The 23,095-nt window shown below is 37.3% G+C and overlaps 1 protein-coding gene across 1 annotated transcript in view; it reads right to left on the bottom strand.

Annotated features, from left to right (window-relative positions):
* The window catches only part of LOC150086719 (kelch-like protein 17), a 64,139-nt gene extending 41,343 nt beyond the window's left edge, over positions 1-22,796 (bottom strand). The window contains exons 1-2 of the mRNA XM_090372239.1: positions 22,667-22,796; positions 2,857-2,978 (exon numbers count right to left, since the gene is read on the bottom strand). Of these exons, the coding sequence (XP_090228365.1) occupies positions 2,857-2,978; positions 22,667-22,790 (246 nt within the window). The 5' untranslated portion in view covers positions 22,791-22,796. The remainder of the gene's footprint in view (positions 1-2,856; positions 2,979-22,666) is intronic.
* Positions 22,797-23,095: the final 299 nt, after the last annotated feature.

Raw genomic sequence — 23,095 nt, 5'->3', positions numbered from 1 at the left:
TAAAAAAAAATAAATAAATAAAAAAAATATGATCAATTCTTTATTAAACAGCCCTCGTACGAGCCAATGATATATGATCACTCATTTTCAAAAAAATTTTGATTACCATTGGTGGCTTTTGCCAATCGGCATGCCGCGCGGCATTAATGTTTTCTTTTGATGTTTACAGACTGCTGTCGGCAAACATCAAAAGAAGCCGAGCGGAATCGTGCAGTGGGGATGCGTAGTTGTTGACGGCAATCGGTATTTCATATCTTTCAGTTTACTCGTTGAGTGCAAATTGTGCATGTACCCGTATCAACATGATCGAATGGACAAATGAGAAGGTAGCGCACTTTGGTCAAATTATATTCAATAAATGCTCAAATTCAGCACTGACATTCTGGAAGTGTCTAAAATTGCCGTTACATCTATATTCGAGGTTTAAGTCGTCGACATCATCCAAAATCAAATCGTCCATTAAATCACTTGCACTATATGTATTCCTATTACGCAGACTTGGACACACCCAAAATCTTGGTTTCTTGTATTTTCTTTTCGGCAATAACTACAAATGTGGCTACAGCGATAAACACATCTTCGTCGTTAAAAAATTTCTCCTTCACTAAGTTGGATGGCCTGGTTATAGTGTTATACCAAAAATACATAGATAAAGCCGGACCCGCCCAAGAATGACGCCATCATAGAGATCTTATTCTATAGACGCCATCATAATAATAATTAACTTATGCTAATAAATTAAAGAGACTATCGATTTAGACACATTTTGAATTTTAAGAAGTTGTTTAATCACTGAAAAAATAGCACAAAACCGGACAAAAAAGTTTGCCCAAAAAACAGGACAAATCCTGAGATATATATATATATATATATGAAAGTGAGAGGCGCGTCTGAAAATCCATTTGAAAGATTGTCTCCACTTGTTATTACCAAAATGGGAAACTGGAACGCATTCATTTCTACAGAAAGCCAAATTCACCAAACTTGATTTCTACCATCGATCTGATCACCCACGTAACAACGAAATAGTTCTTTCCAGCGAAGGCAATATGAAATTTCCTAGTCTATTTTTATGCTTCGAGTCTTAGCAAGGTCGGACAGGTAAACGTTTACTGCCTAATCTTAAAATAGTTTCGAATAAATGACTGACACACACAATACAACTTAAGTGTATCTCGCAGTACACTTGGTGTAGTACGAGACTTGGTATGCTGGTGTTCTAGGTTCATATTTCCATCTTGAATCCTGATAGTTTTCACACACCAACGACAAGAAAGAAGGAAAAAAATGTTAATTTTATTACAAAATTCAATAAACAGATGGAGCTAAGGAAAACCACTGCAACTAAAAATGATCTATAACAGGATCTGTTTACGCACCAACACCCAGTATATTTTGTCTGTAAATTCTATATGATTGGGTTATGTGTTTTTGAGAAGAAAAATACCCGAGTTTCCGAAAGAAAAACTCATGGTAGGATTGTTCAAGAATGACTACTCGGTCAGGAAGTGGGGGAACGGGGATAGAACCATAACTTAGGATGTAAACAGGTATCAACCACACGGGTTTTCCATCTAGCATAGAAGAAAGAGCAACCGCTATAACAACTATACCAACTGCGAGGTCAAATATTAACCACTAGTTACTTCATTATCTGTGGTTACCAATAGTAAGCATAACTACAATTTGAGAAATAGTGAGCTATATTAATTCGAAAGCAATGCTCTTATAGGAGATTTTAATACCAAAGTTATTTTTTAATTATCTATATAATAACGGTGTAAAAACACCATAGACAACGCTTAAAGGAAAAACTACGATAGTAGTGTAAAGGGCATCACTTCAACTGTATCTCATATTGTGCTCATCCTTCACAACGAGTTACCATGTTTTGCATTATCTCGAATAAGTAACGCTTCACTAATAGAGAAGACTACTGTTACTTATTCTCAGTGGGCACCACCACCCAGACGGATCGTTTCAAGGCTTGCTGGCCTTTCATCGGTGGGTGGGCAGGCACCCTGGTATTGCAATCATGACAACCCAGTTGTGAAGATGATCCCCACAATATGAGAGATGCCAAAAGGTGTATGTAGGTGATAATATTTAAGTAAGTAGGTGATATATTTAAGAATTATAAAAAAAAAACCCTTCAGGTATCCCTTTTTTATTTATATGTTTATATAACCTAAGCAACACAAATCTTTAAGGAATTTCTCTCGAATAATTCTAAAAGGATGCTCCAAAAGCTGTCAGTCCTAATCGGTGACAACTAAATAGGAAATATGTCACGGAATTTGAGCCCTCGTGGGTAGCCGTCCTCCCCACACCAGGTGGAAAAGACCTGAGCTCAAGTCCCATCGATGGCGTGAGGAATTTTTATGGTGGTTTTTCACAACATGGCTGAGTTAGTCGATCTCAGGAGTGAATAGCATTGTTTTTCCCTCCGGGAGCAATATGGCCTTATTTGCTGATGCTCCTAACAAAACCCTACTACTCATGGATTATCTAGGAACCATCCAATTATCGTTATTTATAATTTTGATTGATATTAGTAAAAACGGGCTTCGGGAAACAAAAACTATCGGTACACAAGTTACGTATCCCCGTTACTCGTGCTACCAAAGATTTCATCCAAACAGGTGAATTCTGAACTCTTTGAACATTTCGATTAATTATTAGGGAGTTTTCCACGTTTAAGTAACGAGATAAAGCGTGATACCATCTCAGGGTCGACTATCTGCCCTAAGAGAAGCTCTGTACAAAATAATAAATAAATATATAATAAATAAACCGCATAAAATAAAAAGACCTGTTTAGCAGAAAATACGAAAAAAAAAAAGCAGCAATACTAACCTGAACATTATCCTCAGATATCCAAATTTCCCCAGTATAAGCGAACTCCACGAGTAGCTGAAGAGCAAAAGCATCAACGTCATGCATAGTAATCATTGATTTGTGCTTTTCTGCCATCTCACCTGAAACAGAAAGGAAACCACCGAAGTATAGCGAGTATCAAATGGTGAAGGGGAGAGGGAAAAAAAAAAAAAAAAAAAAAAAAGCACTATTTTCTTTCTTCGGTATTCAACATTTTCTACTATATACGTGCCGCACAAAGTTGGGTACTTGTGGAGAATACTGGAGAATGTTTTATTTACTTCCTGAAGGGGGGAAAAAGTCAAAATTGTCTTGCGGCTTACAGTCCGAAAAGTTCTCCACAGTACCAAAATTGCTGCAAGCTTTTCGGGATTCATTCTAAGTAGTTCGTATCTTCAGTCAATTTCAAAAAAAGTCCTTTGACCAGGTCTCAACAGACGTTAGCATTCCAAGTTTACAGCCGACAGGCTAAAAGAGTGATTGTGTATCTATACCTTTTGGACATAAAAACGAGGAGCCTCAATCTGACGAAGTTGCTAATAACCACTGCATTCCTCCTAATTAATGGTTCCAAATTTATGTCAGCAAGCCTGAGCCTTCGGATTTATAACCTGGTGGCCAAGCCCTTTGAACAGCCCAGTATTTTTGGAAAGATGAGGATCTGCTGAAACGGTTGCAAAAAAGCAACAACAAGATTAGTCAGAGGCAGAAAATTGTACTCTTAACAAAAACACTTCACTAAATTACAGTATCAGGACACTAGGCACCTGCCAGGAGACCTGACTGAGCTGTTTAAGGCTTTAAATGGATTGAGTAAACTAAATGCTGATGGCCTTCTTACTCTTTCTCGAAGACACACGAGGGGACATAAATTTAAATTGAAAAGGATGGTTGCAGGACAGTAGTACAAAAATTTGCTTTCCATCACGGAATAATTGGTTGTTGAAACAAACTTCCATTAGTCGAGGAAGTGGGTAGTTTGAATAAATTTAAGAAAGAACTGGACAAATTATTAAATGAAATGGACAATGTAGTGGTGTGGTGAGTGTTTTTTTTGGCTGCTGCTGCTGTATGAGCTAGCTTCCTTGCATCATTAACCTTGTTTTGTTGCCAACAGTGTAGTTAATATTTTCCAGTTCAATGGGGACTACGCATAATAATCAAATCTACTGGTGTGTGTTTCCCGACTCAGAAAGGAGAGGCAATTAAGCTCCCACTTCGTGATTTTATTCTTTAATTTGCCGTATATTTAAAGCTCTTAGTGATTTTTAAAATTTTAATTATGCATTATTAAAATAGATATTTATATTTCAGTTTGTGCATTTTTTTACAATGATACGTGGACATGCAAGAAAGTATACACAGGTTATAATACCACCCCTAAGAGCTTTTCATAGGAATTATTTTACTATCAACTGGCAATATTTCTGAAATTTCCAAAAACAGAGAGAAAAAAATGAATCAATAGGAAGAAAATAGAAGAGAAATTGTATTAAAAGGAAGCACAAGTTAAGCATACAGTTCCTAATAGAACTAATTAGTCAACCATCACCGCTCCAAGAAAATTCCGGAGCATAAATCTTAAAAAAATTCAATAATATGGCTGTTTGGAAAATACTGCTAACTTTAAAATTTAAATGGAAATGATAATTTCCGTTTAGACAAAATTAACATTCACTTAGAAAACGTGGTGTAACTCATGCAGCTTGCGATGAAGCAGGATAAAATTTGGTATGGTGGTGTACCATAGAATAACGATGAAATGAGGAGACTGCAAGAAATTTAGGACAAGTATAGGAACATTTATAGGGGTTGTATAAGAATTACCAAAAATGTCACATTACATCAGTACGGCGTATGATCCCCTCCAACGGCTAAGCATGCCTGACAACAGTGAACTATGCTAGATATATAAGAGTGTCTATAAGATTCTGTGGCAACAAATCCCATTCTTCCACCAGCGCAGACCGCAGCGCACCAAGTGACTGAGGAGTTGGCTGTGGGCGTGCAATGCGACACCCAAGGGCGTCCCACACATCATCGATCGGATTTAAGTCTGGTGATCGTGCTGGCCACGGCAGTCGTTGAATATCTTCAGTTTCAAGATATTCCTCCACCACTTGAACTCTATGTGCAGTGGCGTTGCCGTGCATGAAAAGAAAATCTGGGCCAACCGCACCCCTGAAAAGTCGCACATATGGTTCGAGGATATGTTCTCGGTTCCTGTGCGTAGTTACGGTAACCCTATCAAAAACACGAACAGGGGTGCAGCCGTCGATTCAGCCTCACACGAGAACACCGCCTGCACGGTAAATGTCACGCCATGTAAGGTTGTAGATCGATTTCTATTGGATACTCAGAATTTGCATGACAGGATGCCTATTTTATCAAATATTAGCCTTCGGCGACACTGTTCACAAAAAAATATTCTCGAAGAACATTTTGCTCCGTTAATTTTGTCGAGCAGTGTAGAATAAATCAGGATGTGATTCCTCTAAGAAATGGAAGGCTCAGAAAGCTATCGCTTCGAAATGGACTAAGGTAAACAAACAACACACGTGAGGTTCCTTTTACGACAAATTGCTCACTGGTACAGCCTGAGAAATGATCAAAGAGAAAAGACAACATTTATCATCAGTAGCACAGTTTCTGATGACAGAAGCTTCCATCACTCTCCATATAGTGACGACAGATTCTTCGAACATATTTCTCCTTTTATCTTGAACGATTGTTTCACATTTCTCTCCAATGTTAAATGTCACCCTGAAGTTAAAAGCTGAACAGATTGTTTTCGAGTCACCTTTGGAGCACATCAATATCACTATCCGAGCTTTATCTTGAATAGTAGAAATCGGTACTTTCGTCTCTTCTTGACATGTCAGAATTATTAGGTGTGTATACCAAAAAAACATAAATAAATAATGAATAAAAATAAATATAGTATAAAATAAACAGGATTTTATAAACATTTCAACGAAGGAACAAAACATGTGGCCGAGTACGATGCAAAAAAAAAAAAAAAAAAAAGTTTCAAAACCAGCTACTACCAGCTGGCGCAAAACATGTGAAAAGAATGGGCTTTTTTTTTATGTTTTTGATAACTAACTATTTGGACTTCCCAGAAAAAGACTATCTCATGCGAATACAAAAACCATCATTCTTCGTTTCCAATACTGAAAAAGTAGTAGGGAATTACTTGAAAAACTGGTTCCCTGTAAGAACAAACATTCTTTGCCCTCTCTGGATAACAGTGACAATCCAGAAAAATTGTTTTTATAATAGGATATAGGTTTCGGGCATATAGAAAACGCAAAAATATTCCATATCACGCAAACAGAAATCAGACTGTCCTCGATCTTACTCCAATTTCTAAGAACAGTAGAAACTTGATTATCCGGATCTCGATTATCGAAATTTTCGATGTAGAAAAATATGTAGCGGACATTGAGTTGCGAAATGCATGATGACGCAGTAGGTAATTTTGTATTAAAATTTTTTTAATAAAAAATTAAATGGAGACCCGAAATTCAAAGCAAGTTCCGGTTGACTCGGAAAGTTTAAGGCGCAACAGAGAACTTAAAATTTATGGAGAAAAGCTTTCTGTCGACATATCCTTAGCAAACGCTTTTATAGAAATATTGAAGTAGAGGAAAAAGGTAAAGACGAAGACTTATTTAAAAAGCTGATAAGACTGGTTTAAAATGGAAAGCAGTACACAGCAGATCATTAACCTCACGCAATGAGAGTACTGCACCAGGATACAAAACAAGCAAAGAACGTGTAACGGTAATGGTTTATGCCAATTCAGCCAGCAGACACCGATTGCCGTTGTTTCTCATCGGGAATTCGAAAATTGCAGTTCAAAATTGTAAAGGAATAAGGAATTTTTTATGGGCCTTTTTCACAACATGGCTGAGTTAATCGGTCTGAGGCTAGGGTAGCATGTTTCTTCTTCCGGAAACTCTGGTTTGTCGTCCAGCAAAACAGAAAATTGACCTCGGAACAAACGTAATTTACAGACATTATACAAGAAGCAATATGACCTCCACTGTCCAGTGCTAGTGTTCCTGAGCTCACTGTAACTGTACTTTCTTGCTTTATGCTGACAGGAATGGAGCCCGATTCGGTCGTCAGAGTAACAATCTTGGTAATACCACTGAATCAAAAGGATGGATCGTTTAGTTTGGTGCAGAAGCCATTACCTATAGACCGAAAGGGTGCCAGGCATGAAATATCTCTAACCACTACATGAAACTAACTCGGCATCCGATTCATAGTCTTGAAAGTTCAAGCCTGTTCTTGATTGGACTCTAACACAGACCTTTACAGGCGAGAAACAAAGTCACTACCAAGTCCAGTATTAAAAAATTAATAAAAAAAATTCGAGCTAATGGGCTTCAGGTTATAATGCTATGGCCTGTAGAACAAATATTTATTTTCAGGTGAGCGCTATTACCCAAACGAACTGTTTCAGCGATTGTTTATCCTTCATTTGTGGATAAATAGACACCTTAAATGAAAAATAAGTTTCCATAATATGAGAGATGTCAAGAGAGAGATATACAGTATGCATAATGGATTTGGTCTACTTGTACATAAATGGTTAAGTTTATTTCATAGTAATTAAACTTCTTACTCAAGCACAAAATGAATCTATGGCCTATGTTTTAAACTCTTACTTCAAAAGTGGAAGTGGTAATTATTTTGATTGCAAGTACAGTTCCATCAATTCCAAGTCATTAAAAAAAAATCAACCCGAAACTAAAACGCAAGCATTCATGAGTGCGAGTCAAATGAAAATGAGATTTACGTTGTCCAAATTTAAAGATTGGTACTAAAGCTTTTTGTCTTGACACAGCGTAATCAGAGCGTATCCTGAAGGTTGTACGACAGTTAATGAAATGGCGAGGGAGCTGGTATACGAGGTAATGGATCTGCCTGCATTGTCCCAAGTGTCTTAACGACGAACAGAAACCTTTGCAAATGGAACTGTAGGCACTACCTAACGCAAGATAAAGAAGATGTAAATTACTTCTTGGATTACACAGTAACTGTAAATGAACGGGGCGCACACTTGGAATCAAATAGCAAGCAATTCGGCATACAGTGGAAACATCAGTCATCACCATACATAAAAAAATGCAAGACTTCGAAAGAATTTTGCAGGGAATTCTCATGCTGTTCTTAAACTCAGTAACTCTGCTGTGCCATATCATACGAGGGGATATCAAAAAGTTTGTACCCTGACCTAGATAGAACGTCAGTAGGAAGATACCGTTTTTAATATAAGTTGTCTACATATTCAATAACTAACGTGTGAAATTTCATTCTCGTAGGTAAAAGGTACACCAAAGGTTGAGCCCGGAATCTGAGGAAGGACGCTATGGTTGACAAATTGCAGTGTCGAGCAGTGATCAAGTTCCTGCATTTGCAGGGCAAGAATGCTCAGGAAATTGACGAAAAAATGAAAGCTGCGTATAGGCAGAATTGTCCATCCTGACACTGTAAAAAAGTGGAAACGGAAGTTCCAGTGCGGTCGTACAAGCGTCTTTGACGAGCCAAGAGAAGGAAGGCCATCAACATCCACATACAGCAAGACAGTTGCAAAGGTTGAGCAGCTGGTGCTGAATGATAGACGTGTGACAATTCATTTAATCGCAAATGCAGTGGGAATTAGTTATGGGTCCGCCCACAACATTTTACATGACCATCTGCACACGTCTAAGGTCTCTGTACGATGGGTTCTAAGATTGCTGATGCCTTTGCAGAAGCAATGTCGAATGCAATGTTCTTGCCAACTGTTGGATTTGTGTAATGCGGATGTTGAGAACTTTTTTGATCGGTTGGTGACAAATAACGAATGCTGAGCGTACCAGTATGACCAGAAGACTAAAGACATATCAAAGCAGTGGAAGCACACCTCCTCCCAAAATGGCAAAGACCACTCCATCTGCGAAGAAGGTGATGTTTTCTGTGTTTTGGGACAGAAAAGGGGTTATCCTGACAGATTACCTATCTCGTGGTTCCACACTTACCGGAAAAAGTTACGCTATGCTTTGAAGGTGAAAAGGCGTGGAATGTTAACCAAAGATGTCTGTCTTCTGTCAGACAGTGCACCGGCTCACACGGCCGTTGCCACACCAACTTTGTTGCCCAGTGCAGCTTCGTACTACTGCATCACCCACCATATTCGCCTGACGTAGCACCATCAGACGACTACTTGTTTCGAGAAACGTTGCGTGGACGCCGCTTTGATTCGTCTCAGGAAGTCAATAATGAAGTGGAATCGTGGTTTCAGGCAAAAAGTGCGGACTTCTATGATCAAGGCATTAAACAACTGATCCATAAATGGGCGAAATGTGTTACTATACATGGAGAGTGCATAGAAAAGGATTAAAGTTCCTGTGAAGTTTTACCTTTCTAGGGCTATTATTTCTAGGTAAGGGTACGAACTTTTTGATATCCCCTCATAGTAGAGGTGAAACAGACATCAAAGAAAACAACGCAAGAATCCTTAGGGTTCGTGTGTTGTAATATATATATATATATATATATATATATATATATATATACACACAGTATATTCATTTATTATTATTATTATTTTTTATTTTTTTCATTTCACTAGCCTTCGTATTAATAAAAAGGCTCATCAAAATGTTTAGAATCCGTGAAAACTAAGTGTATTTACTAGAAAGGGAGGTTAATTCTCTTCAAAACAGACTCATTCAGTTTAAGTAATAATTAAAAAAAATTAAATATATATTTCATAGTAGGGTTACCCAAGTTGTAGGGTTTTAGGCGTATCGGCAACATGGCTCATATTGCACCGTAAATAATACGTCTGTAAATTGCATGTGTTCTGTGGTCGATTTGTTTGCTGGACAAAAAATCCAAATTTCCGGGAGGTAAAACCATGCTACCCTCGCCCGAGACTGACAAACTCAGCCACGTTGTTAAAAGACCCATAAAAATTCTTTATTTCATTCAAGGGGTTCGAACTAGGGTCTTTTCCACCTGGTGTGGGGAGTACTGGACGGTGATTATACTAACTGTCCTAACCACGATGGCTCAGCACAGTTAGTATAACGCGATATGCTGATGCTTCGTGGCCTTAGTTATTTCGCCGTTTACGGAAAACAACAATCTACTTCAAGATTATTCATATAAATATTGAGCAGTGTTCAAAATGGCTCAGCTGAACGTGTTGTTTCCATCGCCATGAAGGTCTGCATTTTGTAAAGCAAAATGGATGATCCAACAACGCTATTCCGTACTCTGGATTGGGAAATCTCTTCCTCGAAAGTTCTTGTTAAATTCAAGTTGTGTTAATGTTTACCGCATTCCTATATCTTGAGACAGTTCTTCAAAAGAAAATTAGCCGTCTCTTCCCGAAATGTTCCTGACATCGGACATAGCAGACCGGAGGATAAACTTTTAAAAATTATGAATCCAAAAGTCATATTTTCATATGAAATTTGAATATTAAATACTCAGAGATTCATAGAGTGAGTTTACCGATGTGTTTTACAGGAAAATAATCTGAAACAATGGTGTATGAAAGTTGAACAAGGAGTATTGAAAAAGAATGCGTATCTTCGCCAAATAGTGTTGGGCAGAGGGCCTGCTCGAAGCACGCAAAAATAAGTGGAATACAAACAGAACATTTTTTATTCTTTTTTTTAAATTAAAGATTGGCTATTCTTGACATGGTTGAAGAGGTAAGAATTTCATATGCACGTCCTGCTATATATGCAATTTTAATTGAAAATCTGGATGTGAGGCACGCTGCAATTAAGTTCTTTTCATGGCTGTCAAACTTGGGCAACAGTTTACTAAAATAACGCATATCACAAGTGAGATAGTCTCCATACTCATTGGTTTTGACGCCCTGTGACGAAGCAGCTGCTTTTTTTTTTTTTTTGTTGGCGATTCCGAAAATTGAGTTTTGCAAGTTCTTCCACAGCACCGGAACCGTGGAATAATAGTGTATATATTGAATATATCTTGGTGGGCAGCACATTTGTTATAATCAACGGCTTCTGCAAATAGTCTGGGTTCGAATCCCATTCAATGAAGCAAGTAACTTTTATGGGATTTTTCAATACTGTGGGAGTTAGTCGGCCTCAAGAGATGGCGTGTTTTTTTTTTTTTTTTTTTTTTGCTTTCAGTTTTACTTCTAGAAACAGGAAAACTTATCAGGGAACACACGAAATTTATGGACATGGATGTATGATTTGAAAATAATAAAGCACTCAAACCTACGTTGGTTTTATTATATTTATTTCCGAATTGGAAATACGTGCATAATGGAGTCAAACACTTCGTGGTATTTTCTTGCTTTTTCTTCAGTAACAGCTATCTTTGCAATACCACCGTCGAAAAAGGTCACTTAGGTTACCAGAACAAATTCTTGTAACCTAGGCGACCTTTTGTGATGGTGATATTGCAAAGATGACATGTGTCAAAGTGGTAAGAAAATACCACGAAACGTTTTCCTTCAATGTGGGAGAGTGTATTAAATGCGTTAGTAAAGATGAGTTGTTCATATCAATTATACAAAGTAGTAAGAAATTATTTTACAAATAGGAAAATATCAGTAAGGGCACGTCATTTAGTCTACGACACACTGGTATACCGCGGATGTCCCCAAGGCTCCGTACAGGGGCCTGTGTGTTGGAATCTTGTATTAGATCAGTGGCTCTCTCGGAGTCTTGAACACTGTCATTGTATAGCATACGCAGATGATTTGGTAATTTGTGTTCCGGGGTCTTCAAGATTGGTCTTGGAGACAAGGATTAAGGAAATATTGGAGGATTTGACCCAATGGGTTACATTACATAAGTTGAATATCTCTATAACAAAAACTAAGCTGATGGTTTTTAAAGGGACTTTCAATTATGATCGTCCACCTACTGCACGTGTATATAATAAACAAATAGCGTATGTTAAAACCAATAAGTATTTAGGAATAACTATATATGATAAGTTAAGTTTTACAGAACATGTGGAAAATTTAGCGAATAAAGTAAGAAATTTTAGTGCTGCTATAATAAGGATAACCAGAACAGAATGGGGGTTAAATAAAAAAACCCTTAGATTGTATTATAAGGCTGTTTTCCTGCCAATTGTTTCATATGCTGCTGGTATTTGGTATAGGAGGGCAAATATTTTTAGAATAAAAAATAAATTAAATTCCATACAGAGGGTGATGTTATTAGATTAATCAAGTATGTAGGACGGTTTTAACGATTTTTTTTTTTTTTTTGGTAGGTGTTGGCGCATCGGCTTCTGTGGCCATAGTGCACCTCCCAAGGTTTTTGCAGTACTCTGATCCAAGCCCGAGGCGGGATTCGAACCCGCGACCTATGGGTTGCCAGGCAGGCACTTTACCCACCTGGCTAGCCCGGTCGGCTAGATTTCAACGAATGCCATTCAGGTGATAGCTGGGGTGTAACCCCTGGATTTGCATGTGATATATAGAGGGATGGTGTATCATTTAAAGAAGGATAGGGAAGTTAGTTTTATGGGAATAACTTCTAATACATCTGTTAATGTGAAAATTGAGATAAAAAGAATATTAAATGAATTATATAATATATGGCAATGTAGGTGGAACGACAGTACGACTGGTCTAAGTCACAAATACTTTTTGCCAGATGTTCGCTATTTGTCATTAAACAAAAAATTAGATTGGTTTTTCCCAGCTATGACGGCTTCTTTTATACTGACAGGGCATGGATCATTAAAGGCAAAACTGTTTCAGTTGGGTATAGCGACAGATAGTTTCTGTATTTGTGGGATTGAAGAAGATTGGAAACGTGTATTATTGGATTGTAATCTGTATATTGAAGAAAGATCTTTGTTGTTTCAAACAGTTTTAATAAGTAATGTTAATGAATTACACGTGTTGGTCTCAGATAGATTTAATGTTTTTCAACATTTTTGTCTTAGTGGCTTTAGAAAAAGACGACAATTGCTGCAAGCCACTCAATAATATCCCTCTCTCTTTTTTTTTTTCGTTCTCGAACCCATAGTTTGGGTTTTTTTTTTTTTTATAGATATTTTTAATTATTTTATATATATATATATATATATATATATATATATATATAAAATTTTTTTTTTGCTGGTACTCAGGATTGGGCACCCTGAGTGCGGGATTTGCTGGCATCCACTGATATGGCACACCCGCCGGTGGATGCGGGACTTTGTGCTATAGCACAGACTATTGGAACAGGCCCGGCTTTACATGACGTCGAAAGTGCGCCGGGAAGTGGCTGTCCAGGAGGTCCAGGGACAGCTGCTCCCTGGTGGCAAAATGGCCTGACATGGATAACACATACTGCAGTATTGTAGTGTAAAGTGTGTTTAGGGTCAAGCGGCACCAGGGGTTCCCCCATCTCCGCGTAGTTTACATTGTGGGTGAACCAGTTGACTGGAAAAGCCAGAGATTTAAAAGTGTATGGACTTTGTATATGTGTGATGCCTTGTACCGTTGTTCATCTGGTCATTTAGCCGCTGGACCCCTACTGAGGCCCGACGTTGTCCCACTTTCGCCCCGTGGAGGCAGACCAGGTACTCACTAGTATATAGTTCACTCTGGCAGGTCCTGCCACCTAATTTCCTGAGATTTCAGTGGCTAGGACCTGAAAAAAAAAAAAAAAAAAAAAAAGAAGTCCAAAATGTTGGGCAAAATTAATATAGATTGGTAATTTTAGATTGTGTGGGGCGTGTTCACGTTGCTGTCAGATAGAGTGGGGCGAAGGCTGAAGATTGGGGGGCAAATAGACAGAAATATGGAGCCGAAAGGGAAGGCAACTCCAGTTTACAGTGGAGCATGCCCATGCCCCACCAGAGGGAATATATAGGGTGGCAGGGGGAGGGGACAGCAAAATGTCCCCTCCTCACCCTGCCAGGAAGAGGTGAGATAGTGAGGCAGACAAGGGAGCTGGCTCAGGTTGCCAATGTGGCCTGTGTGCATGGGTGGGAGCAAACCAGACCGCAGGGGCAGGTCCGCACCATCCAGAAAAACTTGAGGCTCAGCAGAGGCGATCCAATGTTGGTTTGGCTGAATAGGTTGTGCAAAATGTCATAGTTGGGAGTCATTCATGGGACTGTTGTCCCGTCCGGTAGTCAATGTTCTGGGAAGTGGAGTTTTGTCACTTCTCAGAAGAGTTCCAGTTTTGTCCTGCATGAAGGATCAAGCAGTCAAACCTGACGTCTGGTTGGGAGTCTCTGAGAAGCTTTGTTTGACACGTCTATTCGAAGTTTGCAGGCAGAGGAATGGTCAATCGTCTGGCATACAGGTTCTGGGCAAACTTGGTGAATGCTATATATGAGGCTTCATCTTCCAGTAAGTAGTGTTCCCGGTTTTTGGAATTAAGGCGCATTTGGATGATTAATTCAACACGAAGATCTTCATAAAGTTCGCAGTCATACATCTGGTGTCTCCAGGTCTCCACAGAGTCACATGCACACATTGGGTTGTTTTCGAGTCCGAGAAGGTGTAATTTGTGGCGGATCGCTCCATGTCCTGTTAGGAGATACGTGCTGTACAATCCACGGCAAAGCCATGCCGGATACTGTGGGTATATTTGTTGTAGAGTGTGTGTAGTATTGTAGCGTGTGTTAATACTATGTCAGGCCCATTGAACAGGGATTATTTCCTCACAGAGACATTAGGTGGAGATAGGCATATGCCTAGGGGCCGCCATAAACAGGGAACATACACACATACATATTTCCAATTCGGAAATGAACATAATTAAACCAACATAGGCTGGAGTGCTTTATTATCTTCAAATAGCATATTTTACCGACGCACCATGCCGCTCAAAGAGTATCTATGGATGTATGTTTTTTCTCTCGGTTAACCGCCCTCGCGTATAAAAACTATAGCGCGGTCTGCACCGCGCTATTGTTTTTATTGAAAGAAGTTAATAGTAGGCTAGTACCATGGATAAGTTAAGGGTAGGTGAATAAGATTCCCAGGAGATCGAGCAGGAGTCAGAATTGGAGTCTGTAAGTACGTAATCACGTACAAGAGTTCAACACTAATCAAATAATGGAGCTTTAAAGTGTAAGACAACATAATGAAATATTCTTTTGAATTTCAATAGGTTTTATTTCGCTGAAAAGAACAATTGAATCTTGAAAACTTATGATGGTTTATTATTTAATTAAAACAGCTTCCATTTTTACTGCCAGAATAAATTACCTGTTGAGCTCTTTTTTTTATTATTATTTAATAAACCCTGCAGTTCCAATTTTCTTGTTTTCCACTTGTAAGCAAGAGCTTTTTTTTTTCTCGAAAACAAGAAGTAATTGCAATCCACACAAAAGAAAGCGTACCGCAGAGATTTCCTCTGCTACAATATCGACGTCAGACTACCAAACACTTTGCCAGCAAAGAAATTATGAGTGGCAAGAACGGAAGAAGATCAATACAGCAGTGTTAGAAGATGTTGACGGTAAAACTTCAGCACGCTTAGCATCGACTGAAACAATATCCTCCAGATAACGCTTGGATAGCCTTCGTTTAAGAACCTCTTTGACAACCATGATATTAATAACACAATGTACAGAGAACATTAATGCGCTTTCTCCTGACACCTTGTACGAATAACATAGAGAAGATCTTAATGAAAAAGCTTAATGTTGTCTTGAGTCACTACCAATCACCTTCCTGACAATAGTCCGATTGACAGTGAGGTTAAAAATGTTCACAGCATCTTCCTATTAGCGGGAAGATGTCAGAGTTGTATCGTTCGCGTCGAAGCTTAAAATTGATTTTCGTCGGTAACGGATAACGGGATCGATTTCGGAACAGGAGCATCTTCGGTTCTAAGAGGAGAAGCGAGGAAGAATGAAGGAAGATGTCTAACAGAGACTTCCGTGTTTCAGTATTTGGCACGATGGATTTGTAAAACGTTTTAAAATAGAAGAAGCATGGGTTTTAATTAAAATAATAGCGAAAAATTCCTACTGCAAGTATAAATATGCAAAAATGTAAATGTTAAATATAGAAATATAAGAATCTTCAAATCAGATCCAAAAACATTCCCGAAAAGGTAATAAAATATAAATTTTCTATTTATACACCGGGATGACCACTAAGCTCAGATTATTCAAGGAGAGATCTTTCCATTTAAAAACTTGAGTTTAAATAAGCTCTATCTACGAGTATATTTCAGGATAAATAAATCAGTTTAGTATTGATTTATCCATCCTAAAATATACTCCTCGAAACGGCAAACAGCATGGTCGTCTATTATTCCAAGCATGCCAATGGATGCTGGCAGCATAATCTGTGATGCTTACCTTCAAATAAACCATAGACTGAATATTACCTTGATATTATATTTATAAACATTACCCTCTTAAAAGCATATGGATACCCCTACTTTCATAGTCCAATGGACCTTCTCTGATAAACAGGTGGCTAAAAACGGTATAACAGAAAGGAATATAAAATAAAATAAAATAAATTTTCTGTTTATACTCCGGGACGACCAAACGGTCAGAGGAGTTCACAAGATAGACAGAATACAAGAAACAGCACCGTATTCAGTAGTCACGGGCTTGAACCCCGGTCACTCAAGGCACGTGTACTTATGCACCCGCGCGCCTGACCACTAGGCTACGGCGGCCCTGAGCTACCCAAATTAAATGATCTCGTCACGGCACATATAGCCGACTTTCGATAGTCATCACTGGAAGCGTGATGGTACCACCAGCGTACACCAACGCACGAGAAGTCCATGGAAGCCACTCCACATGACCAGAGGATACTGGAAACGGTAGCACTACGATCTTCTCAGATATTCCTGCAAAACATCAACCGGGAGGTTAAGGCATCAACACAGGGTGGAATCTCTTGGAACACACTACGTGCTGAGCTCACAGCCTAGGTGTTAACGGGAGAGTGCCGGTGCATAAGCCACGTATCACGAACTGCAATCAGCGATCGCGCCTTGCACTGTGCAACGAATGCCGTAATTGGTAACCAGAGCAGTGGAAATCGATTTTACGGAGTCACTAATCTCTCAAAACACTCTCTTCCGATCAGATGAGCGTGTGTAAGTGAAGGACGCCTGCTGCCGGAGTAGATCGTGCCAACAGTGAAGTTCGGAGGAGGTAGCTGTGGAACTTTTTCTCATGACATGGCCTTTGATGGTTGTGCGAGGAACCACGAATGCTGACTTCTGCCTTAACACTCTGGACAATTTCATGCTCCCTACAGCATGGCAATTCTTTGGTAGAGGCCAACATTTGTTTCAACAGGATAATACCCCATGACATATCGTCGGTGCTGTTCGAGAATGGTTAATGCACACGAATATAAGAAAATCGGAATGGTTGTTGCAGATTGCTGATTTGAATCCCAATGCAACAACCCATGGGATGAACTGGAACGGTCATGCGAGGAACAACTATACCCACTGCAGTCTATTATTCGTTGGTTTGAAGTAAACACAAGGGTGTGCAGTATGTCATAACGAACAATGGGGTTGCGATATGTTTGAAGTCAATGGCAACAACATGTGAAACCATATGTATTCGGATATTTTTTGGAGGGTAATGTACCTGCAAAACCAGAAGCCACAAGGATTAAAATCCAGAGAGCAAAGTAGCCAAGAATCAAGCAAAATGTTGAAGAATAATGATTTGATCACCGTCAAATGTATCCTGAAGCAGCTGTTTATGGACCAAGCAATGTGTGTTAGAGCGTCGCCACCGTTAGATGTCTAACGGTGGCGACGGTTAGAGCTTCATTCAGCATTAAAAAAAAAAAAAAAAACTGTTCAATATTCCCCCCTCTCTTTCCGTCTCTTGTAAAGTACAGGAATCCCATGGTGAGGAGTTAACAGTAATGTTCACATGTAACAGTGCGCGTTTCATGAGCAAGTGTTGAACTACCTGGAAGGAAAATGGTGCAATTAATTATAGGTTTTCACACTACCGATTTACTGGAAATGTGCCAGATTTGTTCCAAGGCCACATGACATCCATCTCTATCCAGTAACCATAGAATTTGGAAATTACATGGAATTAACTAGTGTAGCACACGGATCTTGTAAAGAAACCATCAAAGAATTTCGCAGACTGTTACCTATCGAATATCTACTTATAGCAACACCGCTCCACTGCCAGCAGAGAAGTATGAATTTCGTGTGGCATCACTGACCACAAAAAAACCTCTTGAAGGTTTTTTTATTATTATTCATTAAATATCCTTCCCGAAATGTTACTTGTCGCGGTGGGGAGGCTTACATATTCCAGAGAGCTATGCTACCGGTAGGACCACCCTAGCCAGACAGGTCAAAGGGTAGGGATCAGACGAAGAGTAACATACTGGTCCTCCAGGTTGGGGGTTGTGCGGGAGGCTGGTTCCCTACCCATGTAAAAAAAATAATAATAAAAATAAAAACTCATTAAGCTCAAAGAGACGCGACGCAGACTAAGAAAAGGAAAGGAATAACGGACATTGAAAATACATGGAACATAAGAGAAGGATTAGTATATAAAGAAGTCGAACTACTTAAACACTTAAAACAGAAGAAAGTAAATATAGCAGTCATAACAGAAACAAAGAAAAAATTAAAAGGTACGAAAGATTATGATTCTTATACAATGATATACAGTGGAGCAGATCAAAAGGAAAAAGCCAGTGGAGGAGTAGCAATATTAGTAGATCGGAAATGGAAAACCAAAATACAGAGCTACACATTTATAAATAATAGAATAATGACAGTAAGATTTAAATTAGACAGAGGTTATTTATGTATAATTGGAATCTATGCTCCAGAAGATGGAAAAGAGGAAGAAACAGATAAATTTTATTTAGAGTTACAAAAAGAACTAGATAAGAATGTAAAAAAGGACAATGTAGTTATTTTGGGAGATTATAACGGTCGGGTAGGGAATAAGCCAATAAAAAATATTACAGGATGTTATGGAGAAAATAAAGTAAATGGAAATGGATATAAATTAAGAGATTTTGAAACATTTAATAATTGAAATATAACAAATTATTTTTTTTAGAAAACGTGATATACATAAATATACATGGTCGGCAAGAGGTACACAATCAATAATAGACTATGTCATAGTAAATCAAAAATTAGCAAAACAATATCGAGATACTAAGGTGTTTAGAGGATATGATATTAATTCAGATAATTTTTTAGTAGCTTCAAAAATAGAGTTATGGGCTAAATGAAAGAAGAGGAAAGCTATTAAACAGAAGAAGGAGGAGTTAGGTTACAAAGTATATCTACTTAAAGAAGAAAGTATACAAAATTTATATGAAAAAAAGGCTTAAAGACGAAATAAGTAAACCATCGGAGAGAGAGAACAAATAGAAGAAAAATGGAATAATATGCGAAATATAATTCAAACGATAGCAAAAGAGACACTAGGACAATTCAGGAAAAACTATAAGAAGAGGGGGGGGGGAAGATATGGAATGAAGAAATAGCTAAAGGAGTACAAGACAAACAAGATAAATATCTTAAATATATACAAAACAGGACAAGGGAGAATGAAGAAATATATAAATAAGAATGTAATAAAACTAAAGATATAATAAGGAAGGCTAAAGCAGAATCATGGGATAGATTTATAAGTACAATAGAACATGATGTTCATGCAAGACAAAATTTGGCATATAATATGATGAAACACTTGAACAGCACTGAGAAATACACTTCAAGAATAAATATAATAAAGGAAGAACAATGGAAAAAACATTATGAAGAATTGTGGAAAGACCCAACGTATCAAACAGAAGAGATACAGTTATCCGATAACGAAGGAAGAATTGGAAAAGGCATGAAAAGCTACAAAAAATAGGAAAGCAGTGGGAATGGATGGTATAAATGCTGGATTGATCAAGTATGGAGGAAGTTTAAAAGATAAGATATTAAATTTATTTAATAAATGTTGGGAACGATATAAAATACCAGAGGAATGGAAGATAGCAAAAATTTCAATATTTAAAAAAGGAAATAGAAATGATACAAAGAATTACAGAGGGATTAGCATATTAAATACAGTATATAAAATGTATAGAAAAATAATAAATAATAGAATTAAAATTATCTCTGACGAAATATTAATAAAAGAACAGGCAGGATTCAGAAAAGGAAGATCATGTACAGATAATATATTTGTATTTAAATAAATAATAGAAGAAGAGTTTAATTTAGAAACGCATTTAGCATTTATAGATTATGAAAGAGCATTTGATCGAGTAAATAGACAAAAACTATGGGACATATTGAGTAATAAAGGATACCCAAAGCATCTTACAAAAATAATACAGAGTTTATATCAAGTAACAAAAATAGTAATAGATATAGGTAATAAATTAACAGAAGAAAGTATAATAAATCAAGGAGTTAGACATGGATGTAACTTGTCACCAACGTTGTTTAACATATATATCGAGGATATGATATGAAAATGGAAAGAGGAAATTAATACGGGGATATATTTAAATAGAAAGAATTGGATTAATACACTGTTATTTGCAGATGATCAAATAATTATTCAAGATAGTGAAGATAAGTTACAAAGAACAGTATTTAAATTAAACCAAATAACAGAAGAATATAAAGTTAAAATATCAACGATGAAAACTAGAACAATGGCTTTTAAAGGGAAAAATAGGGTGAGAACAAAAATAGTTATAGACAATAAAATATTAGAACAAGTAAAACATTTTAAATATATAGGATGTGATACAATATGATGTCGAAGAAGATAAGAATCAGAAATTGCGAAATTTCGAAATATATGTGGAACAATAAAAAGAACTCTGGCTAAGAAAACAAGGAAAGAAACAATTGTTTACAAAGTAATGACAATACCAACACTTCTTTACGGTTCTGAAACATGGATACCGAAGCAAAGAGACATTAATAGAATACAAGCTGCAGAAATGAAAATTTTAAGATATGTTAAAGGATGTACAAACTTAGATAAAATACCAAACGTAAATATTAGAAAAGAATTGAAGATTTACTCAATTAATGAAAAAAATTATAGAATATAGACAAAGATGAAAAGAACATGTAGAAAGAATGGAAGATAATAGATACCCTAAATTAGCTTACACATATAGAGCAAAAGGAAAAAGAGACAGAGGAAGACCGAAGAAAAGATGGCAGACCTCTTTGAGATCGGAACAGGCGGATCGCCTAATCTGTGAAGGAAGACAAGACATTGATTAAATATATATACTGTACATATAAACGAACTTGACCAACAAAGTATGATCCTTCATTTGTAGAATCGTGTTGACCCTTTGTTTGCTACTGTGGTAGCATCCAAGATGTCTGTCACCAGGCCCTCTGAGATTCACAGAGACCCGGCCTCTTCTAGCTTTGAGACGTCCTAGCCATAATAAAAAAGTGAAGATACATAAAAAAAAAGTGAGACATAATTTGAATGTATTTTTAACAAATGCTTTTAATAGTCTTTTCTGTGCGAATTCGCCAATTATTAAGGAAAAATCTATTTTAAAACTATTTAAAGCTCCTTTCGAACTTGAGGTCAAGACTAAATGGCCCTCATGCTCCCTCCCACGATCAGCCTTGGGCATCGCTTTTGATTCTTGATATTTACTTTGTATAACTCACTGCATGCAGCGCCTGGTGTCACTTGAACTATTTTATTTATTTATTTATTTATTTATTTGACCATTTTGTTTCCTCACAAAACACTGCCTATTCCAAATTCATGGTTTTGTATCTATAGACAGACAAAGTACTTCATAACCAGTCGATTATTTTCATACATGCAAGTATATATTTCAGAATATTTAACTTAATTGCACATCTCGATAAGTACTCAATGTTAAGCTTCGAATTATTCATATCATCTAGTCACCACATCAGAAGAAATGGGAGAAGGTAATGTGGGCTGTACTATTTCAAACATATGATCACTGTTCCAGATGCTGGAATGCTGATATTTCAGTAGAAACAAAAGCTTTTTTAAATATCGTGAATAACTACTTGAGTTTGTCTGAATTTTTCCGAGGCATCTGTCAACAGATCGGTAAGGCAGGTTAAATTTCCGTGGATCGATAGTAGCGGAATCCCCATTGATAATCAGTAATTAAATGGGAGGCTTCAAGACAGCTCAGGAAGGGGTATGGATTCAAGTGTACATAATATAATTACAGTGTTTCATCTCCCTTTATACGTTTATGGAAAGTATAATTACATATGTTACTCCTGAATAATGCGAAACAAACTTAAACAACACACTGGGAACATCTCCCTCCAACTGCTCCAAAACGCAGCTAAGGCTACAGAAAATTTCAGTAGCAGATAAGCAATAATTTCATTTTCATTCTTCTGAGTTTATCTTCAGCCAAAATGAAGTCTTAATTATACTTTAGGTTTAACGACATCTCTTTAAACCTACTAATTATGTAAGGACTAATTAACCCATTAAATTAATTAGCTTCATTTCCATAAACACACAAGTAGCAATGGAAGTCTTTTTCAGAAGCACAAGTAAATTCAATGCTGTATTCTAAATTTAGCTGCCGTCTAACCATTTAATTTCTTAAAATTGCAGGGAGCTACAGGGACCTCTGGTGGCAAAAGTGAACTTCCAGTTTTTTTTTTGTTTTTTTTTTTAATATTATTATTATGTTTCACTATATATAAAATGTATTCAAATTTATAATTGAGTAACATGGATGGAAATTATTTTTTAAAATCTATAGATTAAATACAACTCTGAAAGACAATTCAATAAAGTAACTTACAGTTAAACATGGCATGAAAGTAGGCACTGGAGGCTGCCAAAACCACTTTATGAGCCCGAATAGCTTCACCGTTTGCCTGTAGAGTAAGATCGCATAGCTGATCCTTCTTTCGCATGCCATTCATGGCCAGGAAAGCCACTCCGTGATGATCCGGATTGACGTGACGGATTTGGTGAGGGCGAAGAGTACTTTCGCTAATACCCTCCAGTACCTTCCCTTCCATCATCTGCCAACAGTAAACAAACAATTAAATAAGCTTCTGATGGCTAAGTCCAACGTCAGAACTATTTCACAGTGATTGAAAATCATCCTTATGAAATAATAAGCTTAAAAAAAAAAAAAAAAACATGTTATTTAATACATTCTTTGAAGTTTATAAAAAAACTGATAAGTTGAATTCGTTAAATATTTTTTACAATTTTCTACTTT

The sequence above is a fragment of the Mastigoproctus giganteus genome, chromosome 4, assembly GCF_048544385.1.
Source record: "Mastigoproctus giganteus isolate SK-2022 chromosome 4, ASM4854438v1, whole genome shotgun sequence".
Lineage (NCBI taxonomy): Eukaryota > Metazoa > Arthropoda > Arachnida > Uropygi > Thelyphonidae > Mastigoproctus > Mastigoproctus giganteus.
Note: the sequence above shows the minus strand (reverse complement) of the source record. Positions and strands in the feature narration are given on the sequence as shown.